The sequence below is a fragment of the Apteryx mantelli genome, chromosome 2, assembly GCF_036417845.1.
Source record: "Apteryx mantelli isolate bAptMan1 chromosome 2, bAptMan1.hap1, whole genome shotgun sequence".
NCBI lineage: Eukaryota > Metazoa > Chordata > Aves > Apterygiformes > Apterygidae > Apteryx > Apteryx mantelli.
In genome coordinates this window covers 151,496,911-151,522,717 of record NC_089979.1, presented here as the reverse complement: position 1 = coordinate 151,522,717, position 25,807 = coordinate 151,496,911, and the positions used below count along the sequence as shown (strand labels likewise).

General features: G+C 38.9%; 1 protein-coding gene across 2 annotated transcripts; it reads right to left on the bottom strand.

Annotated features, from left to right (window-relative positions):
- Window positions 1–314: 314 nt before the first annotated feature.
- On the bottom strand, window positions 315–25,807 carry PDSS1 (decaprenyl diphosphate synthase subunit 1). 2 transcript variants are annotated; one of them, XM_067291824.1, is made up of 11 exons: window positions 25,664–25,807; window positions 23,466–23,530; window positions 22,433–22,556; window positions 21,938–22,068; window positions 14,620–14,761; window positions 13,666–13,777; window positions 13,471–13,580; window positions 6,496–6,576; window positions 6,192–6,305; window positions 1,540–1,620; window positions 315–756 (listed from the first exon to the last, which is right to left on the bottom strand). In XM_067291824.1, the coding sequence occupies exons 1-11, from the start codon at window positions 25,790–25,792 to the stop codon at window positions 616–618; spliced, it is 1,230 nt and encodes a 409-aa protein (XP_067147925.1). In that variant the 5' UTR covers window positions 25,793–25,807; the 3' UTR covers window positions 315–615. The 2 variants fall into 2 exon arrangements, with proteins under 2 accessions (XP_067147925.1, XP_013804741.2); XM_013949287.2 differs by lacking the exons at window positions 23,466–23,530; window positions 25,664–25,807 and adding an exon at window positions 23,129–23,298.

The window sequence follows — 25,807 nt, the reverse complement described above, 5'->3', positions numbered from 1 at the left end:
TGTTGAAATGAATCTTTCATTTTCTCAACTACAGCAGTCTCAAATTCTGCATCTTGTTAATTGCTAATTACTAGTAACCACTAACATAACTGTATTTCTCCATGAAGTGGAAAACCTTTCATTTGTGTATAACCCCATTAAAGTCTACATGTGGTCTTTTATAATAAACCATTCCCATATATGAAATTCCAGGTACTTCTGAAGTTTCACAGCCTGGAAAGCATTCAAACCATTATTTTCACAGGAGTTTACCAGATAGAAACATGCATGCTGTTTATTATTGTAAACATGAGTGAAATTTGGAGCAACTTCAGTTCTGATACACTGATTATATTTATTCTTACTGTGGCCTTTATGCATCAACATGTAAACATCTTCCCCACCCTCACCATTAAGAGCCCCCACTAAAACAGTTGTACAACACAGTTTGATTTGTTTTGAGTTGTATGGCTTCCTACAATAAAACACTTTAAACTTTTTTTTTAAAAAAGAATTTCCAAAAAAAAGTTTTTAAAAAAATAGTTTTTGGTAGCCTGTATTGGAAGCAAATAACTTTCAAAGTAAATTTAGGCACAGTCTGGTAAGTAGCTGCCTGAACGAGTGGAAGGAGTTCTCTCACTTGTCTCGCAGGAGTACCATTTCTGTCAGCTGAATGAGGGCTTCTCTTTCAGGGGATGGCCGTAGTTTACTGATCTCTCTTGTAGCTTCATGGCAGTAGCGCTGGGCGAGGTAGGTCGTTTGCTGCACACCGTCACTCTTACACAAGAACACAATTACAAGCGATGGATAAGTGATCTGCCTCCCCTCTGCCGTTTGCCTTGTCTAGTTAAACTGTGAAAGTTTGTTTTGTTTTGTTTTTTAAGGCTAGTAAGCAGCCTGAACACTTAACAATTATATTCTGAAGGAGAAAGGGATTAATTTTGTATTCCTTGAATCTTACATCTCTTCCCCAAAGCTTCAAAATACTTAAAATTCATCTGTGCTAACTTAAGTGTACTATAAAGCAGTACTGCTATCAATAAGATACTATTCAGTAGGACTAGAAACTAATGGTTGAGAGAGAACACACACACACACACACACACACACAAGACATAAAAAAAACCCTGCTATGCTGACCAAATATGTATTTGCTCTGCACAATTACTCATTCTTTTCAGACCAGGCTCGGTTAAAATTAATACAGAACATGTACTTCAGATGTAAGACTGATTGGTAATTACTTGCTGCTTACACCAGTTGTTGAACAACGCTACTCTTCAGTTGAAGGAACTGAGTTTCAAACATGAGCTTTTTGCTTATGTGGATTTTATGCTATTTAACAACAACAACAAGCTATTCAATCCAGTAGCTAACATTTCTGTTAAAACATTGTGCTGGTGAAGCAGTCTGAAGAGTACTAACAGGGCACCATATGTAGCATGCTGCTCAACATTATGTGAAAATACAGCCCTGCAAGTTGACTTCAGAAGCAATGAATTTCAGACTGACTTCAGTAGGGACAGTATTCAGGAATTAAATACTTTATATCAGTCCTACCTGCAATACATATTTCCGAGCACGTTCAACATCTCCTGGCTTACTGAATCGTCTCATTATCATAGCATTCATTTCTGGAAACTAAGCACAAAGGGAGAAGTTTTTGTACTGCTTATGAGCTGTTGTCCATGTAGCTGCTGCCATGTTAAGGTGAAAAAGAAACCATAATATAGCTGCCTTGCCTGACCACTGTTGTTATTTAGAGGTACCAATAAACACAGATCATCAGTAGGTTTAATTCCATGAAATCTGCATAAGACTACTGTAGAGCAAAGCCTAAGCATTTAAAATTTAAAACTGGCAGGCTATGTAGCCAGGTAGTAGCAAAAGTTAGCACCTGCCATTTCATCTTGTTGAACAGCTGATCCAGTGTGGGAATTTCTGCTGTGCGTACTTCCAGGTGTATTCAAGCTGGTTCAGGTATTTCTACATCATGAGTGATGGCTAACGTTAGCACACCTAGCAGCACCTCCTCTCCCACATGTGCAACAGATTACTGAGAGGTTTGTTAAATCTGTATTGCACAGTTCCACCTGTAAGGCTGAATAAAACCCTTAATGATACTGTTACATCCACTTACACCTTTCATTGCTTTGGGGTTTTATATACATAGATTTTGCATACAGAAAGGCCAGGACAGTGCAGAATTTGTCCATGTTTGTAATTAAGAGAGACAATCCAGCTAAGATCTTGGTGAAGAAAGATTTTACTGAATGGGTTTATAGTAAAGATTAGAGATTTTTGAAGTAAGAAACAAAGCTGTTCAAACAATACATCTTAAATACTGTAAGTATTACTAGCCTAAAAAATCACTGCAGTCCACCTGGAGCTCAAGAGAATTTGAATAAAATCAATGAGCAAGAGTTGGTTTTAATCTGCAGCTTCAAAAAACTGCAGGTAATGCCCAACTTAAAATTCATGCAAACAAAACCAGCAGTTTTCAACTACTCAACTCCGTATCTAAACCACATTTTATAATGGCATCTGATATTTGATTTGAAAATATAGACAAGACAGTTAAGAGAACAATTGTAACTATAATGTATTTTGTGTTTACAATCACTTAGAATGTGTAGTTAGCACTGCACAATCAGTAACTGATAAATCCGTTAGATAACTGAAGTCAGTTGTCTGAGCAAGTCACTGTACCACTCATGTAAACCTGCTGGCACTTTCTTCCTTCAGACAGTCTAGAAACAGAAAACTTGGTACTTAATTAACAAACTAAGGCCACAGCTTCAGAGAGCTACTCTGCAGAGGAATTCTTTTGAAAGGAAAGAGGTATTTGCTCATCCGTCTGAAAGTCATTAGATTATTGTATTGCAGTACACTTGTAGACAAGGATGTGTTTTCCTTGCACATCTTTGGTCTTGAAACCATATATCTGCAAAACTATTGTTAGGGAACAAACATATAACATTTTTTTATTGCCATGACATTTCTCTGTTACTCACAGGCAGTCTTCTCTTAGAAGATACATTTAAAAGTTTATTGGTGACTCAGACTTGGCTTTCTCTAGATTCCAGTTTCCTTCCCATATAATGACAATTTAATTGCAATGTTCATATTATTCATTGTCATATTATTCATATTTACAATGATGTAGGATGCACATTGCTTGACTTTTTATATTTAAGCCCTAAAGAATATAAAAATCCCCAAACCTTTAATGAAAAGCTATTATTAGCAGTTGAGCAGATTTACAGGGCAGTATATAAGCATTTGATAGGAATACTCACAATAAAAATAAACCGCATGAGCTGTGCTATTTTAAAAGTGACTTTAGAATTAGCATAACTACTGTATATTTCTTTAAAAAAATTTTCTTGAGTGAACTAACTTTAAGTACTGAATAAATAGATCTAAAGTTGACCTAAACATTTTTGTCTAAAGCTCACTCCTCAATATTCTAATGCAAACAGATGTATTTTAGAGGGAGGGGAGAGGAGAAGGAAAGGTTATCACTTGAAGATCCAAGCGCACTAGAGGTATGTTTGTGAGGAAGACAACAGGAGGATTACCAGATAAATTAGACGGTATGCAAGATAGCAGTAATATTAATTTCAAGCAAAAAGACAGCATATAATTAACAATCACATTTTGGACTACCTTCAAGTCCTTTTCTCATGAGTTTGTATTCTCAGATACAAATAGATGAAACATCTTTTAGTAACAGCACAGATAAGCGTCTGTGGAGAAAAGCTCCAGATTTTAGCACTTATTTTGTTTATATATAATGTAAGTCTATAGTGCTGTTCTATGAATTTCTTAAATACAGCAGGAAATTGTCAGCAAAGAAGCCTTCTGGTTAACGTGAAAAACTTTGTAAGGTGGTCAGGTTACCTTTCAAAGCAAAAACTGCGCTTCCCACCTACTGTAAAGATAGAAATGAGGAAGTGTTCAGAAGTGCCCTACGAAGAACAAGTAAGATTTTAAAATAGAGCTTACAAAGTTCTTTTCTGTCCTATGAACTTAGCTCTTACTTACCTGATAAAACTCATTAAATAATAGGTAAGGTTGAAAGTCAGAGACAGCCAGCCCAAATAGATGAATAAATGCATAGCTTTAATTAAAAATTTGGAATAGTCAACACCCACAAGACAATCAGTATCACCTGTTCACTGCCAAACCCTATTTAAAGTCTCTGTAACATGTCCTTGTTTTTCCTCTAAAAGAAGTAGTTAAAAAAAAAAAAATCACAACTGCATCCTCTTTCTGTATCCAAGTACCTGAGTCTGTCACTGTCCCTTTAGACAACTCCAGTTGCTGATGACTGATAAGATTCTGCTGCATATGATCAAATTCTGAAATAATGATTCAAGAACAAGTTCATGAATCCTGCAGACAGGCTGGGATGAGGACACTGAGAACAGGGAGTGGATTGTTCTCAGCATCTGTTAGTCTATATTCTTACGTGGCCGATACTCTTCGCTTCCCTGTCTTTTCTGAGAGACATGTCCTTGTAAATGCACAAAGGATGAGGAAACAAACACATGCATACATTCGTTCTCCCACTCCCAAAATCTTAAGCTTTTTGGGTTTTAAAAAGAGGAGCAAAGTAAGCCAAAGTTTTATTTTTTTTGAAAAATTATTTAAAACTTCCTGTGTCAAGTTCTGAGCAATTCCAATGAGAGATCACAGACTACAGCTCCTATTAAAACTAGTTAGGGCCAATCTTGTATCATGCAGTGAAGTTTTTTTGGAAGGATTGGTTTGTAAGTCCTAAATCTTCTTAGCCCAGGTGACCCAGAAGCTCGAGCAAGGTACAGGGTGTTCATTAAATCAATCAGTCCCTTCCCCTTTTGTGGATTAGCACCAGTTTTAATTTTTTTGGTGCTGCTGACACTTCTGTTTTCCTTGTACTCCTCCAAGTCATCCCTGAGCCACTGAAAATCTTGAGTGACTTTAAGCTTATTTTATTTGTGATACTCTTTTCTCTTCTGCAAACTAAAAACGTGTTTACTTTTAGTAGCACAACTGTAAAGAATGGAAAGCTTTGCCCTTTCATAACTGATAAGCTTGAAAACAAAAGAGACAAAGGGACCAAATCCAATGAAGGATAAAGGTGCCCACCTAAAAGCTATGCAGATATTTTAAGTACTTGGCCCCAGAATGGGTACAAAGTCCAGAATTTGGCAAAAGGGCCATATATTCAGAGCCTGGGGAGAACAAGATGTCTCAGCAAAGAACATGAGCAGGAATCTGCTTAGGAATAACCTCCAGAAAACATCATGAAAAGTGTTGGAACATCTGTCCCTCTCCAAACGTTAGGCACTTGAATCAGGGTGGCAAAAGACTAGTGCTGCTTTTAATACAAGGGCCAAATGGTTAGAGCACTCATGTAGGCAGCTGTTTCTCAACCCAGAAGAACATGTATGTGCAATAAATCCAGCTGGTCTTGAAAGCGTTGACCTTTGGTACATGCCCAGGCCATGTTCATCTCTCACGCTGTAGACCTGATGTGTTCAAGCTGGACCTCTCTGCATGTGCTGTAAAGTTGATCTGCTCATATGCAGCAGACATATCCAGCAGGGGGGTTAGGATGGAAGCTCCTGATGCAAGTGAAAGCTAAAAATTCTTAGCTGAACTTTAGTTTGCACCCTCTCTAAAGCTTCCTACATTTTCTAGTTTGTGGATCCCAATTTCCCTTCCAGTCTCCAGATGATGGCAGAGACAACATAGACAACTGCTTCCTTGTGGAGATCTGCTTTTCCTTTTTTCTGTTTCACCATTAGGTCCAAGTTAGCTTAGAGCTTGAAAACACTATTTTAAGGTTCAAAGGTTTATTCCTTACCTCCTCAGTTCTACAATACTTTCCAATCTTAACATCTACCAGTATTATCACTGCAAACAAATAGAAGAAAGCATGCATCTTTGTTTCTTTTCAGTTTGGTTAATTGTGTGTGGTCATACTACTATATCTTCTTTTAAAGTCAATTAGTATTTTTTTCTTCTTTGTGAATGCCTAGAAATCTTTAGAACGAAAAAGGAAAAATGCAACTGCAAAACCACTGTTGCCAAGGAAGTCAAAAATACAACAGCATCTAAAACCATTTAATTAATTCAGAGATTAGATTTAAAGTTTACAAAATATTCCTTTAAAAGAGCAATGCACACTCTCTTTCTGGAGAGAAGAGTTCCTGTGGACTTACCTGTCGACAAGCAAACAAGACAGGGCCTGTGGCTAATCCCAGCTTGAGATCTGCTGCTGTTGGTTTCCCCAAATGGTCAGCACATGATGTAAAATCCAACACATCATCTATTAGCTGGAAAGAGATAAACATACAGATTATTATTATTTTTTTTTTTAAAGAGCGCTAAATACAGAATAATCCTCATTCATTAAGAGAAGATTTATTTAAAGGATTTAAATAGCCCACATTGATTTCAGGACAGTTTTCAAAAGGTTAAACTTTAGATTCTCATTAATTCAACAAAAGCAGAGGAATACACTACCTGAAAAGCTATGCCAACATTTTTCCCATACTGGTATGCAATCTCATGAACTTTGGGATCAGGGCAGCCTAGAATAGAAACCTGAAAAGGAAAAAAAATAAAAGGAAAAAAAAAAGAAAAAAACAGAAAGCTTTAGTTAGCATCCACTTTTAGTCTCTGACCCTAGGTACAACATAGCAAGCATGTACAGTAGGAATCTGGGAGAGGGAAAAAAAGCCGCATCAGCAGCACATTCTTGCCTATCTCTGTGGATACACACAAAAAGCCAGGCCAATTAGAAAACAAGACTGAACAGCAGTGCAGTATTAAAAATATATTCGAGTTTCAAAGAGATTAACTTTATTATATATTTATCATGGTTAGAAATTATAATGCAAAGATGGAGAGAGAAGAAATACAGTTGCATTGTACATGCAGACTGGTAGTCATCTACAGTCCAGGGACAGGGGAATGAAATTTATGACATATATAAATCAGCCATGGGATAATTGGAGGTCAGATAGCAGATAAATGGACATTACATGCTTCATAAAAGAGCCACAAAACTGAAAGTGTTGCACCCAATTTAGGAGGAAAGTTGAGATTAAAAAAAGGTTATTTTTAGGGGTGATGCTAACTATCCAAAACTGAAGTTCTCATGAAGATGAGCTGATAGCTTGCAGAGAAAAGTGTCAAGAGATAATTAGCGGCAAAGAAAAATAAGATAGGAATGAAGGAAATACACCAGGTTAGATAGAAGTATCACTAAACTGAGACAAACAAATAGAAATAAACATTTTAGTTGGGTATGGATACAGGAATTGAGTATGTGACATAAAAGTTTTGCTGAATAAATTTCACAAAACTAGAATATAGGACATGTTAAGATTTGAGAATAAATATCTTGCCCCAAGGTAAGACACTTAGGCTTTTGCATTTATATATTGATTAAACACTTTGCCAAATGAGGTTGGTTATACTTAAATACTGCTTTATGCTAACCTTCGATAAAGTAATTAGGGGACAAAAATCCAGACACAAACTGCTGCAACTAACTGAAGGAGTGAAGATGCATTTTTATTTAATTTAAGACTAAAAATATATGTTAGGAAAACCACACAACACAAAAATATGCATATAAAAAAAAAAATCCTCTTCAATGGTAATGAAAGGTAGGATCATTTAAAAACAACCCCAAACTAAAAACCAGTCCCGAAAGAGCTGTGAAGGTGAACATGAAGATGAAAATAGGAAACAACATTAGATACTGAAGGATATATCCCAATAAATGCATTGCAACTTGCACAATATCAGGGACTGTTTCATGTGTCAATGCATTTCATTCTGCTGAACACCAGAAAGCCTCCCAGTTATCTGTACCCATGGATAACTAGTAAACTCTGAGGAATCTGGATGGCTTGATAAAGAGGAAGACAGTAAAGTAGGGAAGTTATGCTACTTAATTTATGTTGAATCACATAGAGTCCTGAAGGGCATTATCCTGAGTGAACTAGAATTATAAGTCATTTAAATAAAAGTTGCCAAGGCCTATCAAACTGGAACATCTTGCCCTTTTATCCTCCTTTTGATACTTGTCTCTTAATTGGTAGTATTTGCCCCCAAAAGCTGACATCATCTACTACTACACAATGCCTAGCAAACTTTTGGTTGCTTCTGTAATAAAAATCAAACAAGATCAGAAAGGCTGCATCTAACCTGCTTTAATGAAATCTTTAGCTACCATCAAATTTAGTCTACAGAATTGAAATATGGAATTTAGTAGAACAGCTTTGTTCAAATGGATGTTTTTTTACAAAATCTTCATTAATGGCAAAGTGTCAGAGTTGGGAAAAAGTTGGTAGATGGGGAGAGGAAGTGCCATGTAAAGAGAAGAGCTTTTTCATTTAATTGGAAAGTCAGAGCAGAGCTATCCGTGCAGGTAGACAGTTTCCTGTGGACACAGACATTATTTGTATAAAGAACTTCAGCAGGATATGTGGATTTAAAAACAGAAGCATGAGTTACAGAATGTCTTTACATGAGCAAAATTCATCAATGCAAAACCAATTCTTGTATCTTTGCAAGAGCTTCATATCTTCTATTCAAGCAATGAAGAAAAGAAAGAAGAAGAAGGAAAAAAAAAACCACGACAACCTAGGAGTTTTATAAGCCTATCACCCCTCCAACGAGCAACTCTTACATCATAAACCTTGCAGCATGACAGGGTCTTGTCTGCTAGGGAGTTCCTTTAGGAGCTAATTTCTGAAATCGCTCTTGTGGGTTATTGCCCCCATATGGACACTCACTGTGGTGCAGGCAGGCAGGCTGGCTCTTCCTCAGTCAAACTTGCATCACTCACAGAGCGGCTAGCTAACTGAAGCTATACTGGCATAATAGCATATATTTACAGATACAGATCAGAATAACAATGTCAACTTAATTATATTTGTGTATAACTGATAAAACTCACCCTCTGAGGACTTCCTATAGCTCCTCTGACATGACTGGTTGATTACAAATTTCATCTTGCAAGAATTCAGATATGTCTTCCACTAAACCATGATCAAAAATTCTTCCTAATATCAAGTGGAGTGAATTCTTCAGAAAGGTTCTTTGAATTCAATAAAGCAAGTCAATCTACTTGACATTATTTCAAACATTTTTTAAATAAAAAATTGTTTCTATTATTTTATGTTACATGAAAGACTATAAACCAGTCTTGCCTCTCTGCTGAACTTCATGTCCAAGAAATATTTTATGATCAGCTCTGGGTAGATACACCTGCTCTGTTATTTATCATGTGAGAATACAGCAGCTGGAGTTTGAAGCACTTACTCATCTGTACCTGTGACCTGGCATAAAAACCTTCTGCTGGGCAGGGATATGCATTTTTGTAAATGATACAAGAGATGTCTGCCCTCAAACTCCATCTCCTAGATTTGTGTCCAGCTTGGAAAGAAGAGGTGGCTCTAAAGACTTCCCCTTTTACTGCTCTCCCATCTTTCCTCCATGCCCATCTCCTCAAGCAGTCAGGATTCTGCCTTCTCATTTGTGACTCATCCAGCACTCGTTTCCAGACAATAGCACTATTTCCTCTTTCCAATGGAATCACAGAATAACTGGAAGGGACCTCTGAAGATTATTCGGTCCAATCCCATGCTCAAAGCAGGGCTAACCTCAGAGTTGGATCAGGTTACTCAGGGCTGTGTCCAGTTGAGTTTTGAGTCTCCAAGGATGGAGATTCTACAGCATCTCTGGGCAGCCCATTTCAGTGCTTGACCAACCTCTTGGAGAATTTTTTTTCCTAATATCTAATTGGAATTTTCCATGATACAACATGTCCTTTCACTGTCCCTCTGAAAAGAGTTTGGCTCCACCTTCTCTACACCTTTCCTCTATCTAGCAGGAGACAGCAGGAAGATTCCCTTAGCCTTCTCTTCTCCAAACTAAACCCAGCTCTTGGCTTCTCCTGCTAAGTCATGTGCTCCAGCCCCCAGCCATCACAGTGGCACTTCACTGGACTCACTCCACAATGTTGATGTCTGTCTTGTACAGGGGAGCCCAACCTTGGGCATGGTACTGCCCATGAAGTCTCACGTGCTAAATAGAAGAGAACAGTCACTTCCCATGACAGTCTGGCTATGCTTTTACCAATGCAGCCCAGTATGTGGCTAGCCTCCAGTGCTGCAGGGCACACTGCTGACTTCCTCCTGTCTCTTTAAATCCTTTTTAGTAACTAATCCTGAAGTAAGAGGTGTTATAAAAGCCCACCTGAGAGAGGAAGAGGTCTGCCCGAAAGCAGCCCCTACACAAAACTGAAAACTATTTTCTTGTCCCGAATTTGTATTGTCATGCATTTGACCTCTTCTCAAGTAACTCATTTTAAGATGCACTTGCTTATAAAAACTGTACTTATACATACGTGAAGATTATCTACTTGAAAATCTGTGCTATATTTATGTTAATCTCTTTCTTAGCAAAGAGTTTCTGGAGAATATACACCCCCAGAAGAATTACCGTATTTTAAATAAAATGAAAGATCTACTGGCTGACCATAATATCTGATGCCACTGATACGAGCCTACATCTGTTTTAGGACTTTGCTGTTGCCTGTATGAACCTCCTCAAGTTAGTCAACATTGTTGGTGGTGTACTAGCTTCTAAGATTTCCAAAGATGTGTAATTTTCCTAGACACCACTTCCATACCAGGTGTTTTTTCAGATGGAGCCCTGTGCACACACCAAACTGTGAAATAGTTAAGCAGGAGCTCACAGGTAGATATAGAGCTGCAGACTATTCCTTTTCTTCTGTCCCTAAGGCAGACCTTCCATACAAAGTCTTGCCTTACCCATGGGGGACTCCATTCAGGCATGCAAGGATACGTCTGTGTAGATCAGCTTGCAAGATCAAGGCCCAAAGTTATAAAAGCCAAAAAGCACTATGAGATAAAATCAAGAATTTCTAGTGCAACTTTACACTGATCTCAAACAAGCATGTTTTTAAGCCCTCTTCTGAAAGTATGCTAGGTGGAATATAAACAGCTTTAGGAATTCACATTACAGCAAGAAAAAGGACTGAAAGAACCTGCTAAGCTTATTTTGCCATCTCCAATTTGCCTGATGATTGATGGAAATTCCACTTCTGCTTTATTGTTTCTGAATTCTTGAACTAGAGTCACCCTCTCATGTTCTCTGAGAAATGCCTCTCAGTAACTAAGGCTTCAGTCACCCTCTGGGCCATATGCCACCATTTCCTTTTGCAATATATTACTTTGACTGTAACTTCAGTACACATTCCCCCATGCAGAATTGTTGTAGAAAAACTGGAGACTGCAATGGCTCTAACATCTTGAATAGCCATTTTTTTTAATGTACATAACAGTCTACCTTAAAGGATTTTTGACTCAAGTGCAGTGATGCTTTGAAGATGCAGAAGACACCCAATGCAGTGAATACACTAGTGTTAATACACTGTCCATTATCTTGTTTAGAGATCTTACAAGGAATACCTAGTCTGCCTTCTCAAGGGCATCACATAGTGCAGGATTCCAAAAGAACATTCAAATTAGTTTGACATCTTTTTTTCAGGTAATACTTTTATCTTATTTATACATAGGAAATCAGACACTGATTTGTTTCTATCATTAACAAGATCTGAGCTGCTTCCAATGACACACTAGCCTGTTAAGCTGTAAATAATGTCGTGAACATCAATAATCTCTCTCCTTAGCTTTGTCCCTGAAAACAAGGTGTGAATACTATTCATTCCCAACTGAAATACAGGTGAATTTCTTTTCAAGCTAGAACTGGTGATCTTAGTGATCATCTTTGCTGCAGATAACGCAACACCCTTCTGATTCCATCCTTTTCCTTAATGGCCTAAACCATCAAAAATATCTTTTCACTGCTAGGAGTATCAGCATAGTTCTCCTAACTCATGCAGAAAGAAACTGATGGAGAGATGTATATACAAGCCATTGCCACTGCATGCAAGTAAGGTCTGTCCTTATGACAAAACCAATCTCTTGTTTTTCTTTATAACACAATTTTATTGCATATAAAATTCCAGCAAGTCAGCACTGGAAAGCATACTTATGCTCAGAACAACTACTGGAAGATAGCAGCCAAACATGTTTCCTTCCTGTTAACCAGCATCTCACACACAATCTGGAAGGAAGTACTCAAATCCTTAATTCTTGTAAGGATTTGAGTGGGAAGTGGGATAAGGTGTGGGAAGGTGATTCTTCTTCTATCCATGAAGGTTCTTTTAGGAAGATTGTCAAAATGAGTATAAAAACTTACACATTTTTATTGAGGTAGCAGGATAATGTGACTCTCCCTACTACTCCAACTTCCTACTAAAATAAATGAAGAATTGCAAAGGGAGATTCTCTACTGTGTCATACTACCGTTAATATGAACGATCCAGAAGACTGAAGTTCTTTCATCCAACTAGGAGAATTCAGGTAATGAAAGTATTTTCCCTCCCTACTAAATTTGTGTCTCTTGTTCTATACAGTCTTCTTGATTTAAGCAATTTTCAACTACTGTCTAATGCACAAATGCAACAGTTCTCTGAGAACAAAGGAAGCTGATTAAAACTAGCACATATTTTTAGTCCAGTTCTCTTAGAACTCCCCCTTGCTATGGCATGCAGCTGCTATTCCTCCTTTAATAAAAACTGTAACTCTCTTGAGGTGAGATTATTGCCCATCTTCTCCATTCTTTGCAATGTTAATAAACATGGGGGTTTTTTTTGAATATAAACATAATCTTTAAACAGGTCTTTTTGTAATGAACTAACAAAACTGAATGACAGGTTGTGCTGGATATAGCAGGATCCCACCAACTGATAATTAAACCCCCCAGGCAAATCAGCAAGTACATATTCCTTTTACAGTGCAACACAACAAGACAGAACCACTTGATTAGTCACCTAAAATTTATCCAGTGAAACATAGTTAAATCCTATGATTTAATGAATAGCAAAGGACAATGTCTTCCCTTTCTAAAGCAATGCTAGATAAGAATATACACAAAATAGTTGTTTCCTCCCATTGTTTTCATTTAAGGTCCCTCTCTACACCAATGAGTGGGACCAGATGTGCGAGTAGCCTAAAATAAATAAATAAATAAATAAATAAATAAATACAGGCTCAACAAATCTCAACTGACATTAAAAACACTGGCTCAAGCTTGCAGAATTTTGTAAATTAGAGGCAGCCACTGTGGACCTTATTTTGATTTAAGTGAGGATAACAATAAACCTGTGCATGAATATAAAACAGAAAAAAAAAAAAAAAAGAAAACCAATATTGGAGGCTGCACAGCTGAATTGGGATAGAATCCACAATCTCAAACCCATTTAGATTCTGGCAGAATACCATTTAAAGGGTTTACTTTGAAGCGTCTCCAGAGAAAGCATCAATAATTAGGAGTTTAGCTGTGAAGCTTACAGTATGGTATGTTAACTTTAGAAGAGACAGACGTACATACTGCTTTACAACTGTTTGCTATAAGACTTGCAGTCTTCTTAAAAGTCTTCTCGAGGTAGTGAGCAAATCTTTCGTTCTCATTTTCCTTGGAACCCAACTGGAGGAATTCACCTAAGAAGTTGCATAGATAGGAGTTATTTGTGGGTTTATTGCTTGGGCAAACAAATCTGAAGATAAAAATAGAAAGAGACCTTACCACGCACCAAATCTTCAATCACCTGAGTTAAAACAGAGATGATAGTAGTGTTTCCAATTCGTGCTAAAGCTACAGAAGCAGCTGAGAGGATGAAATCACCAGCTAGAACAGCCTAAGAATAAATAAATAATTTATATATATATATATTTTTTAAGTCTTTTCCTATAAGTGTTCAGAAACAACAGGATTCTCTCTATTTGGCAGGTCTAGTCACATCATTTTCCTACATAAAATACACATTTCTCATTCTAACAGAGCAAAACAGGAGGTAACCAAATATTTAAACTGGAACCATTTTTGAATCCCTATGTTACAGTTTTTATTTGCTATATAAGCAATGTCCTCCCTGTATGCAATATCTGAATATATGTTTGCCTGTTAAGATTCTTTAAACGTTACCACTCTATTTGACCATTCCGCTGTGTTATGCCATATCAGCTCTGAAGTGCCATGACAAGTTCAGATATGCCAGTGGTTTACTTCTTTCCTTGCATTTTCCAATTAAGAGCTTCCTTATAACGCTCTACAAAGAAATGCCTCTCTTGGACAGTTTGCAAGTCAGTGATAGCAGAAAAAGCTCTGTACCGTACTAGTTAGTTATTTCAAAAAATTCTTAAGCTGACTGAAAAACTTTTTACGTTTACTGCTGAAACAGGATAACCTACAGAGTGCTGAATGAGTTTGAACAAGTTCAAAGTATTCCAGCAGCACTACAGAGAATTGCATAGTGAAGTTAAAATCAGTAAGAATCTCACTGCAATCGTACCTTCTCTAATGCTTCCAAAAGTTCAGAACCACCCATCTTACCCACAATCCAGACATACCGCTTCACACCTTTTCTGGACTAAGCCAGAACTGTGCTCTTGGCCTATTGCTGGTAATATGACAAAAACCCTAGGTATTTCTGCTCTGCCAGAATTCAAAGGCAAGTCTTGTACATAATGGCAAACTCACCTTCCTCTCTCCCCAGATTTGATTGACTGTCATTTTTCCTCTCCGAGAATTTGCATCATCAATAACATCATCATGAACTAGACTAGCTGTGTGGATCATCTCTGCAATTACGGCCACAGAGCGCTGGCTTGCTTGCATCTCCCTAAAATAAAAGGTCACATAATGAAGTGAATTAGATGTAAGAAATCTCCACTGAAACCAAACAAAAATTATTTCTGAGAACAGCTATTGCAGCTTTTTCAGGGTCTGGACCTCATCTTTCAAACCTGGAATTAGGGAAACAAAAGAAAGTCAGATCACATTAGTACAGTACATGCAATGGGATGTTTCCATCTTCATTAGGCCCATTTCTACATAGCTGCATTAATGATACTGCAAAACTCTTCATTTATTGACTCTGGTCCCTCTAAATCCAGACTACATTAAATGGCACAAGGCACACATCTAAATCCAGACACATTAAATGGCATAATAATGGCACAGCATAAAGGATACTTGATTCCTAGGAGACGGACATCTAGAGAAGGGACAGTAACAGAATGCCACATAGCTTTGCAGGAGAGGATTTTTTTTTCTTTTTTTAAGTTTTCCTTATCTCTGTGTTGCTCTACCAATAAGAGGTAGCATCACAAAATCTCCAAAGCTGGCTAACAGTACTAACCAGCAGGCTGGAGGATCTCCTGATCAGTAGGCACAGAAGCCTGTATTTTATATTTGAAAGACATAACTCATGGATTTTGTTTTAAACTGATAGTACTCTAAGACTTCAGGGGGTCTGCAAAAGCCTGAGGAAATTGGAATGATACTGCAATCACTTTACAACTATAAACACTAACTAACACTTACACTTGAAATTCAGCGCCTTTGGGATGATCTAACACTGATGATTCAACTCTCAGTAGTTCACACCTACTTTATTCTTTTTTAAATAGGTGAAAAAAGGTAATGGGAGAACATGGAAACAATTATCTAGGGATGAAGGTTGGCAAAACGAACATAAAAGAGCCATCCCAGGTCAGACAGAGGACCATCTGCCCTAGTATCCAAATACCACTGCCTTGTTCAAGTATCTGTCTTTTTCTACCTGTTTTCATCAGGGTTGCATGCAGGATCCCAGAAATGGCTGTCCCAGTCAGCCTTGCCACAGAGTTGCAACATGCACACGTGAATAAAAAACAAAAACAAAAAAACCTTAGTTCTGATATCCAGGACCTTACTTCTGGTATACAGATAACAGAGCCAATCACCCTATTTCCCAGCAGAACAGAAAAGAGTCGAGAAAAAACATGGAAAACAATCATTTCAGCTTAACTGAAGGAAATTTAAAATCTTCTTGCATTGCCTACATCTATTAAAATCTAGTGATTAATCATAAAATGAAAGAACATCTTGCAGTCTGCTGACATAACACTGTGTTCTGACACCTACCTTTATGCAGAACTCTGCATTGCTGTCAGTGGGAGTTCTACATCCTGAAAAACAGCAGGATGTGGCTCACGGGCTGTGAAATTGTGGCTTTTAAACAACCTGAGAATAAGAGCTGGAAACCTTCACAGTTGTTTTCAGGTAAATTTTACTGTGCACTAATAATTTAGTCAAATGTTAGTTTGGAATAAGTTTTCCAAAAAAACCTATTGTTACTAAGTAGGAGAACTTACCTTCAAACAACTGTAAAGGTCTCCAGCCTCTTTCATGCATTCCTCTCCTTTTTGGGGCTCCCTTTTTCATTAATTATGTCAGCAGACTGGACTTCCTGCTGGGAAGTAGCAGTAAATGGCAACACTCACAAACACACCAACATCTTTAGTAGTATGAAGACAGCATGACAGACATCTCAAAAGCAAGTTTTGAAAAGTTCTGTTTCATGGTGCAGTTCATCTCTGACAAGTGACTGAAAATGGCATAGGAAAGCTCATATTTAATGTGTCTGATTTCTAGTATATCAGGTCAAGTGTGATAATTTAACCAGAAGCTTTTTTAGACTACTATTGCTGCAAACTTAATTTGTGTCTTCCCATCACCGGCAAGAAATTTTGCAGTAGAATTACTCTCACAAGATGGCTATAGAAAATTGAATTGGAGCATGCCTATTTTACATAGCAGAGAAGAAACAGGATCATACACATTCCGTGCCTTTTTTTTTACTCTGTCTCCCCTGCAAAACAAAAACAGAAAGTAGCAGTAGTTCAGGTCAACGAATAAATGGATCCCACAAGTCCAATAAGTGAAAAGATGCCATTTTTGTCGTTCTCAGAGTAGAAACACACCAAGATGATATGTATTTATAAAAATATATATTTTATATAACTAACTTTCTCTTTTTGCACATGTATTATATTCATCTTTATGTCCTTGATCATGTACTATTTTTCACTATGACTCCCTGCTTGATTCTATGATAAGTTTTTACAGACCCATAGTACTCTGGAGTTTTCACATAATAAAAGTTGTTTCATACACAGAGAACAAGACTAAGGATGATCTTGTTTGTGTTAAAAGCACAAACAAATAAAAAGAACTAAAAACCCCCAAACCTCCCCTCCAAATATCCCTCTTCAAAGAGGAAAAAAACCCCTCAAACACCACAATCTGTATTTACAGTTTGCAACAAAGAGCTTTGCAATGTGTTAGCCAATAACAAAATATTGTTAACGTAGAGATAGGAAACCTGCAAAAGAACATGCAAGATTACTGTGTTATGATCACACTCCCCAGGATAGTTTTTTTGCTGTAAAGCCCCTGTGGCTGAAAAAAAAAAAGAACATTTCAGAAGTGTTGCCTATGATACAGAAGGGTATTGCGAACTAGAGGAAACACAGAGAAAGGATGCATTAAAACAGCTACAAATTGCAGAACAGCTGAAAAACAGTGCACAATGCAGGCATCTCTGACAACTGTGGTTTGGAATGGAGGCAGGGGAAGAGGGCTAATGTTGCTAGGAGGTCCTCATATCTCTTGAGAAAATATTATTCTACTGAGTCTAGTTAGGTCATAATATTTAATTACTTCTTTCACCATTTTGAGAGATTTATTTCCCTTCTCCCTGCCCAAAATCTTTTGTACTCACTATTTTCTCTATTGAGATGTTTCTACACCTCTTTGGCTTTCTCTTATCTCAGTTTCTCTCTCTCAAAACTTGGTTGCAGAAATAGAAATAAAAATTCCTATTCACAAACATCTCTTGAGAATACACCCTATACAGAATCATAGGTCCAGTCAGACTAAGTGATAATTCTGTGAAATCTGCCCATAGGCATTGTGTGAAGAAATGCGAGAGGATGTGTGAAACAGAGGATTTGCATGATCTCAGCTTAAACTCTTTACAACAATTCTCACTCTCACACAAAAATAAGCTGCTGTCATTATACAAAAAGCAGCTATAAAAGGGACCTGAGAACTAAGGGTTGGTCTTCTGGCACTTGGATCATAAAGGGGAAAAAAAAACCAAAACCAAAAAAAACCCCAAGCAACCAAAAAAGCCCTCCAAAACAAACAAAAAAACTCATACTAGGACAAAACAACTTGAATGCTTCAGATGCTGATCTTTTGATAATGTTTTAGATTCATTATCACCTTCTACAACTGTCACTTTTCTTGCAGTGACCACAATAAAGTGATCTTATTCAAGAAAAAGACAGCTAACCTACTGAGGGCTTTCTAAATAACTACCTTCCTCAAACCTAATAAAAATGATTAAGGCAGCCAGTGCGCAAGCATTGCTAACTGGGTATCCTCTCGTTCACTTGAAGCATCTCAACTACTGCGGCAGGGCTCTGCAAAGACAAAGGGGTCTCTGTAGACTGCCTCATAGGATCAGGACCTATAACCTGGTAAAGCTGCAGCCTCTAACTTTAAGACCCAAACAAGGAAGAATATTACCTTTTCTACTACTACTGTGTACACACACACGCACACAGGCACACACAGGCAAAAGCACGCTGGATCCAGAAAGTTATATGACAGTTGGGAATGGCAGCAAGATGAACAAACCCCAGAGGCAGAAGAAAAAATGCTAGGGATGGAAAGCACGGGAAGCTGGCTTACCCCAGTGATCTGTGATTGTTATCCACCCCATGATACAAAACACTAGTCTACAGATGTTCTGGCCAGTATCTTTGATTGCAAAAGGGGGAATCAAAGCTTCAAAGAAAAGCAAGTTTGAGAGAAGAATCAATATTAACTGAGAAAAAAATGCTTGAAGGGAAATGACAAGGTGAAAGAGGAAAAACATCTCAAAAAGAGTCAGTAGAAGAAGAATGGAAAGCAAGAATTTTTTTGGTCTATATTATCAGAGTAGCAGAGTTACGAACATGAAGTGTTTCCATCTCTACATGTACAATCTTACTCATGAAGAGTAAGAAATTGGAGGAATAGTTTGTCACCAAGAAGCAACATTGCTGTAAGAAGCAACAACAATGAAATCAATACCAACATGGCCTGGAAGTACACATGCTTCCTATATATTACATAATGATTAACAGTTTAAAACTCAGAAGCTGGTGTAACACACGGCCTGCTTCAAGAACTTCATATGCATTTTCTTCTCTTTTGCTTTTGAAATGGAATCAACTCACAGTAAGTGGGCAACCAAAATAAGACAAACTATTCTTTGGCCTCCCAAATCCTGAGATGTTTGTCATCACGCATGAACCAAAAAACAGTACCCTGAAGGCTTGCATAAACATACATGAATTTTAATAAAAATCACAAACTTAGAGAAAGGGGGACAAAGCAAAGAAGAGGAAGGTAAATACCCTACAATTTCATCCCTTTCCTTTGTTTAAATATTTCTGTTCTCCCTACTCAGAATTTCATCCTAAAAACAACATGAGAGAAATGGTGACTCAGCCTGTCCCTATACAAGGAACACTCAGATTAAGGAAGAGGCTTTTAAACATCAAACATAGTTCAGAGGTGCAGATAAAAACTGCAAGAGATATACAAAGGTGTCAAATCGCACCAGTATCTAACTCAGAGCATTGGTGCTAAGAGTCGACTATCAAGCAACAAACACTTGCCCTTAAGCATATGCCACGCTTCAGCCCAGAGAACAGATTTTCTCACTGGCATAGGGCAGGGCTCAAACCTAGTCTCAAGGGTTTCACGACAGCATAGCACATGGACAAAAACATATTTTACATGTGAGCACATACATATGCCTAAAGATGCCAAAAATGCCTTGAACAAGTAAAGGCAGGAATCTGAAAGATATAAGAGACAAGAACTTTCGCAAAGGTACATTAGATAGCTGCAGGCCTAATTTCAGTTCCTCCTATGTCTACCTCTTGCACCTGGTCCACTGATCACACCATACAGTGCACGCCTCCTTACATTAATTCTAGCCTCCTTGGTATTGCATATACTCTACATAATCTTGTTCACAATTTTGTCATGCTAGGCATTAGAATAAGACAAATCTCTCTTCTTCCATTATTCTGACTAGGAGGATGTTCTAAAATCTCACTGTCCCAGTTAGTAAAAGTCTCCTGAATTTCTATGCTGAGTTTATGACTCTCATCAACATTGCTCTTTGTCTTAAATAGCTCTTTCCCTCCTATTTCTGATGGATTTGTAGACCACAATTATCTATCTCCATAGCCTTCATTTTGCAATACTGGAAGAGCCAAGCTCTTTTGGACTCTTTATCTAAGACAAGTCCTCCATTCTCCCTGATTATCCTTGCAATCCTTCCTGAAAGACACCCTGAGTCATTTTTTTTTCTTTGAACATAAGTATCAGGGCTGCAGATGATTTCACAAGAGCCACATACAATGATATTACTACTTCCTCAGCTCAACTGGATGCGCTGTGATTGATGTGTGCTAGGATCACAGATTTTTCATAGACAAGCTGGCTGTAAATCACACTGGGGGTTATACTGTAGTGCGACACTGATAAGCCTCAAAGCACAAGCAGACATTTTTGTTTTATTGTGCTACTGACACATTTTTGTTTTAGCATGCTTCCTTTCATCCCATCCATAGGTGGCCTAATTATCCTCTGAATCAAGGGTAGTTTCATCATCAAGAAGTGCCATCACCGCACTCCTGTTTTTTATGCCAAGGTCACTCATGAAAATATTAAGCCCTTTGTCACAGCACTGATTTGCTTGAGGAATTCCAAATTATTTTGTTCCTTGTGTTACCTCTAAGACAATGCCAATGAAAAGTACTGAAGAGGGAACAGCATCAGGCTGGAGTGTAGATTATCAAACCTGGACAACGTTTTCCTAAGACAAGAGGATCTGGCACATACAGGGCACAACACTTGCCAACTAGGTTTTTCTTTCTCCTTAAAAATTATATTCACATGGCGAGGGGGAAGGGGGGAGGAAACACTGTTGTACTGGGAGAGGCACCACATCAAGCAGCAAAACATATGCCATGCTCTGATGTAGAGATCAAGTCCAGCAAGGCACTGACCTATTAGTAAGGAAAAACTGTTGCAAGAGCTAGGAAGAATCCCTTAAGACTAACAAAGTGGTCTAGAAATACTCCTGGCAAGGGACCAAACTTTTTGAATTTGAAATTCTATACCAGAGAAGACTGGAAGTATAGCTAGAATACAGGGAACATTCCAGCCAACATCCTTCCTCAAATGCAAACATAACAACTGACAGGAACGTGTTGAGAGAAGAATTTGCCATCAGCCAGAGCAATGAGTGACAGAGAGTACAAGGCAAGCATGATGATTTTCCTCTGCTAAAATTGCCTTCAGAAGTCATATAACTTGAAGAACATGAGGATTACACCAGTTTTAAGCTTAGAATCTTCTGCTAAAGGATTAGAAACCTGATCCTAGAGGGGAAAAATACCTCTGACTTTACTGTATGTCTCAGAGCATTGTATACAATTATACAACCTGCTTACTGGTTTTTCTGTGTAATTACAAAAAAAGTTATAGAAGTTTCTTCTCACAGTAAGGAAGTTCTTATCTGTGACAACAGTTTAATAGCTATAGGAATGGTTACAAATGAAAAATACTTTTAATCAAATTTATATAGTTTTGAGGCATATTACAGGTTGTAAAAAAGCATTTATACAAGAAGCTATAATTGACTGAAACCTTCACAAATATCACGATTTGGCAACATTATTCGCTAGTATATCCACCATTTTACTGGAAGTACGTATCAAAACCAGTAATTCCTTTCACACTGCTAACTACCAAAATACAGCCTCACAGTGGAATTTAAATTCAGGTTTTGCTGAAGCGCTTTTTATTTTCATAAAGTTACTAGACACATTTTTGGGGAACATGGGAATGATTAAGCTAAAAGTAAGATACATGTTCATATACTTAAAGGTGACAGACTCACCTGGAATTATTATGATGAATGTTGCAAGCCCTTGCCATTAGCACCACAATCATTGGTCGAAAGGCCTTTCCTTTCCCGTCAAAGTAATATTCACACATTTCCCTAAGTTCTGCTGTAGATACAAGTAATTCCTGTAAAAAGGAAAATAATATATCAGCATAAAAGTTACAAAGCCAATCTGTTAGTGTGAGCAAACAGCATGCATGTATAAGGTTCCTGCATGCATTCATTTCACTTAATACAAGTTGCAGTTGTTTTTAAGATTACTTTTCATGGTAACTGGAGATGCAAATGAATATTCCACCTATGTAAATCAAGAGAAAACAAAATTGAATTCTGGTTCCGTAAGATATAATGGTCTCTTGCCTTCTGTTTAGGTTTCAGACAGCTGTTTCTGTACATAAAGAATATTCCTTCAGTGACTGCCTTCCTAAGCTGTGGTTGCTTTTAAAGTCTGAATCTTTACAACATCTCAGAGTAGTCAAAAACCCTTACCTTTTTAATATCCTCATAGAGATTCTTCAAGTCCTTTCTACCAAGTTGAAAAGGGTCTTGATATTTTTCATCACTAATTGTCTTCCTACAGCTGCACATTTGTGATATACTTGTATGATGAAGCCTGACAACAGTGTTTTTTCAAAAGAATAACATTGTTAAAAGCAAGCTTTTCCTGAATCTTCAAATAGAAACATTTCAAAGCACTTCCTCCTCTTCGGTCACATAAAATTTAAACAAATGGCTAAAAATTAAACAGAAGGCATCAAAACATTTTTTCAGCCAGCTAATGAAGAACAAGGACAGCACAGCTATATATCAATGGCTGCACACTTGTAGGAGTTGGCAAAGTGCAGCATTTGGAAAGCAATTAAGAACCTTCCCAACATGCTTAATAGATTACTATTATTCTGAGAAATAAAAAAACCCTATATTGCTTTCAGTGTATTCCTTTGGCATACACTATTTATGGTATAGTATACATTTGCAGATGAAGTCTTCATCTTCCTGTAACACAGTGATTTTGTTGCTATCCTCCCTCTCCTATACCCTTCTGGGAAAATATTTCTGACTTGGATTTTAAAATTCTCCTTTACACAGCCAAGTGCTTTACATAGACCTATCAAAATTAAATCAATACTTTCAGGTAACATGATGATGCTATATCAAGTCAACAATAAAGGGTAAAAGCTTCACCTGTATGCCTCAGGATTCAGAGGGCTTAGAATTGATTTTCTGAGGTTCCCTGGAGTTGAAGTTTATGACTCTTATTATGTTTCCTGTCTTAAAGTGAACCTTTCAGGTCTTTTTGAAGAGTTCTTGCTTTTGCCCAGTGCTTTCCAGAATACAAGTATTTAAGGTCCAACTCCATGCCACAATAGCAAAAACGGAGTCTATACAGAAACATTCAACTATGTATTAAAGCAAATAATCTTATTTGCAGTCTAAGCTTACAACTCACAGCTTTAACAATGCAATTCACCCAGTAATTATGTCTTTACCCATTACACAGCAATATGGATTTCTAACTTACCGCCAAAGTATATTACATATTTTTGGAAATGACAAAATTGTACTTCTTTGGAGGAAGTGACACATCTGTGAAAAGAAAAATCAGGATTAATTTAAAATCAAAATCTTTAAACTGACAGAAAACATTTGATTACGAAAATAAATGCATGTCATTTAATACTGCTGCAGTTCCCCCTTTTAACAACCCAGTAGCAAAGGGAGCCTTATAATCTCCTTCCATATCACATGCGACATAACTGTCAATATGTACATTAGCTTCTGACTTAAACTGACTCTTCCATTCAGGAACGTTGAACTTTCTCCCCTCGCTGGAACAGCCCAGAAGGCATATCAGTTAACTCCCGAGAGCTGCACTAATAAAATCTTGCTTTTGTACATACAGAAGGTGCAGTTTCTTTTCAAACATTCCCTGTCTTGCAAATAAATCTAGATCGCACCAGTCAAGGCACAAAGAACAGGATAAGTGTTGTTTCTGTAAACTGCCACACCAATTAAAGAAGAACATGTCCTTATTTTCCCCTAAAGAGATTTTAATTCAGCTTGCTTCTTATTCTAATTCACACTCACACTTCTTCCCTGCCAGATGTCAAGAATTTAGCCTCCTAAGCCAGCAATCTCTCCAAAGATCTTTCCTCAGAGACGGAGACCAGGAGCCTGGGGGAAGACTCAGGCACAACCTGAGTACATGATTCCAGCAAAGATAAGCTGAGAAAGTAAACAACTCTTTCTGCTCTGCTCACAGCAACGCTGCCAGGAACTTGCCCAGCCCTGCTGCTCTGAGTGCACCCTGACTCAGGGGCTCAGTCAGTGTAGGGCTGACCCACCCAGAAATCATTACAATCGCATATTCACTGAACTGAGCAGCCCCTAAAACCTGCACAGAAGTGTCTTAAAAAAACCCTAAATTTGCTCCTCATTCCTCAAAGTCTCCTTGTACATGGTTTGAAATGCCTCTCTCCCCCCTTGCACACAGGGTGTAAAGCAAGAGCACAGGCTCCCGGGCATCCTTCTGTCATCCCCCCTTGAAGGGGGTAAAAGCGAAGGCAAGTAGACAAGCCCTGGAAGGCAGGAACCCTAGTTTACTGTAGATTTGCAACTCACTGCTATCTGACTTCAGAGTCCAAAAGGCGAAAGTGCCAGTTCCACGACTGCTTCCAAGTCCTTTCTCTCCTATAACTCCTACCATTTTCTGTTTGACAATGGCTGAGCTCTTCCTGTGTTTCCTTTGGTGAGGGCACAAACAGTCTCCCTCCTTTACGTTGCTGTTTCACATTGTAATACACTGGGTAATACGTGATGTTGGACGTATTATAGCCAGAACATTTCAACGCAAGTCAAAAGAGTAGCTTGGCCTTATGGGGAAGGCATAAGCGAATGAAATGAAAGGACCCCTCCAAAACTGTTACAACTTTGACTAAAACTTATGTGTGAATATATTCAAAATCTCTTACAAACAAAAGACTCGCTTTCTCCGTTCCCACCTAGGGAAGAGCCTGAGAGGTTCTTCACCATCACAGTAACCAGCCCAGCCCTGAAAAGCCGTGAGCCAAAGCTTAACCCTGCTGCCGTGCCAGGGAAGGGAGGAGAGGCCTCTCGCACGCGGCCTGGCCTCACCACCACCGCGAGCTCTGGCTCCGCTGCACCTTCCTGCTCGTGCCTGAACCATCGCGTCGGTTCAGCGGGGCGCCACAGCCATTCTAGGTCTAACGAATCCTTCCCGCTTCCGAGTTCAAAAGCGACGGAGATCAGCAGGCACCCTGCCTGCCCTGGATGAAAGGCGGGCGGGTGGCCTCGGCCACGGCCCGGCCGCCACTGCCCCCGGCGCCGCCGCACGGGCGCCAACGGCCGCCGCGCCGGGAGCCCGCGCGCTGCCGCCCCCCCCTCTGACGCCCTTCTGCCCCACGGCTACTAAAAAAAAAAAAAGTAATACTAATAAGCCTCTTAATAACAAACCGCGTTTTCCACCTAAAGGGAATTCACTGAAAAAAAAGTAAAGCGGCCGGAGGAAACGCGGGCTTGGCCTTCAGGCCGCAACGCGGAGCCGTTAACGGCTCAGCCCCGCGCGGCGAACCACGGCGGAGCGGCGGCTCCCCGCCACCGCCGGGCCCCGGGCCCCGCGGCTCCCTCCCGCCCGCCGCCGCCCCATTCATTGCCGGTGACCTCCAGGCGCCCGCGGCCGCGCCGCGCCGCCGCACTCACCGCCGCGCTGGGGGCCGGCGGCGGCCGGGAGCCGGGGCCCGGCAGGCGGAGGCGCGGCAGGGAGCCGAGCGGCGGCGCGCGGCGGGAGGAGGCGCCGCACCGCCACCGCCACCACCAGCGCAAGGCCATGGTGTCCCCGGCCCC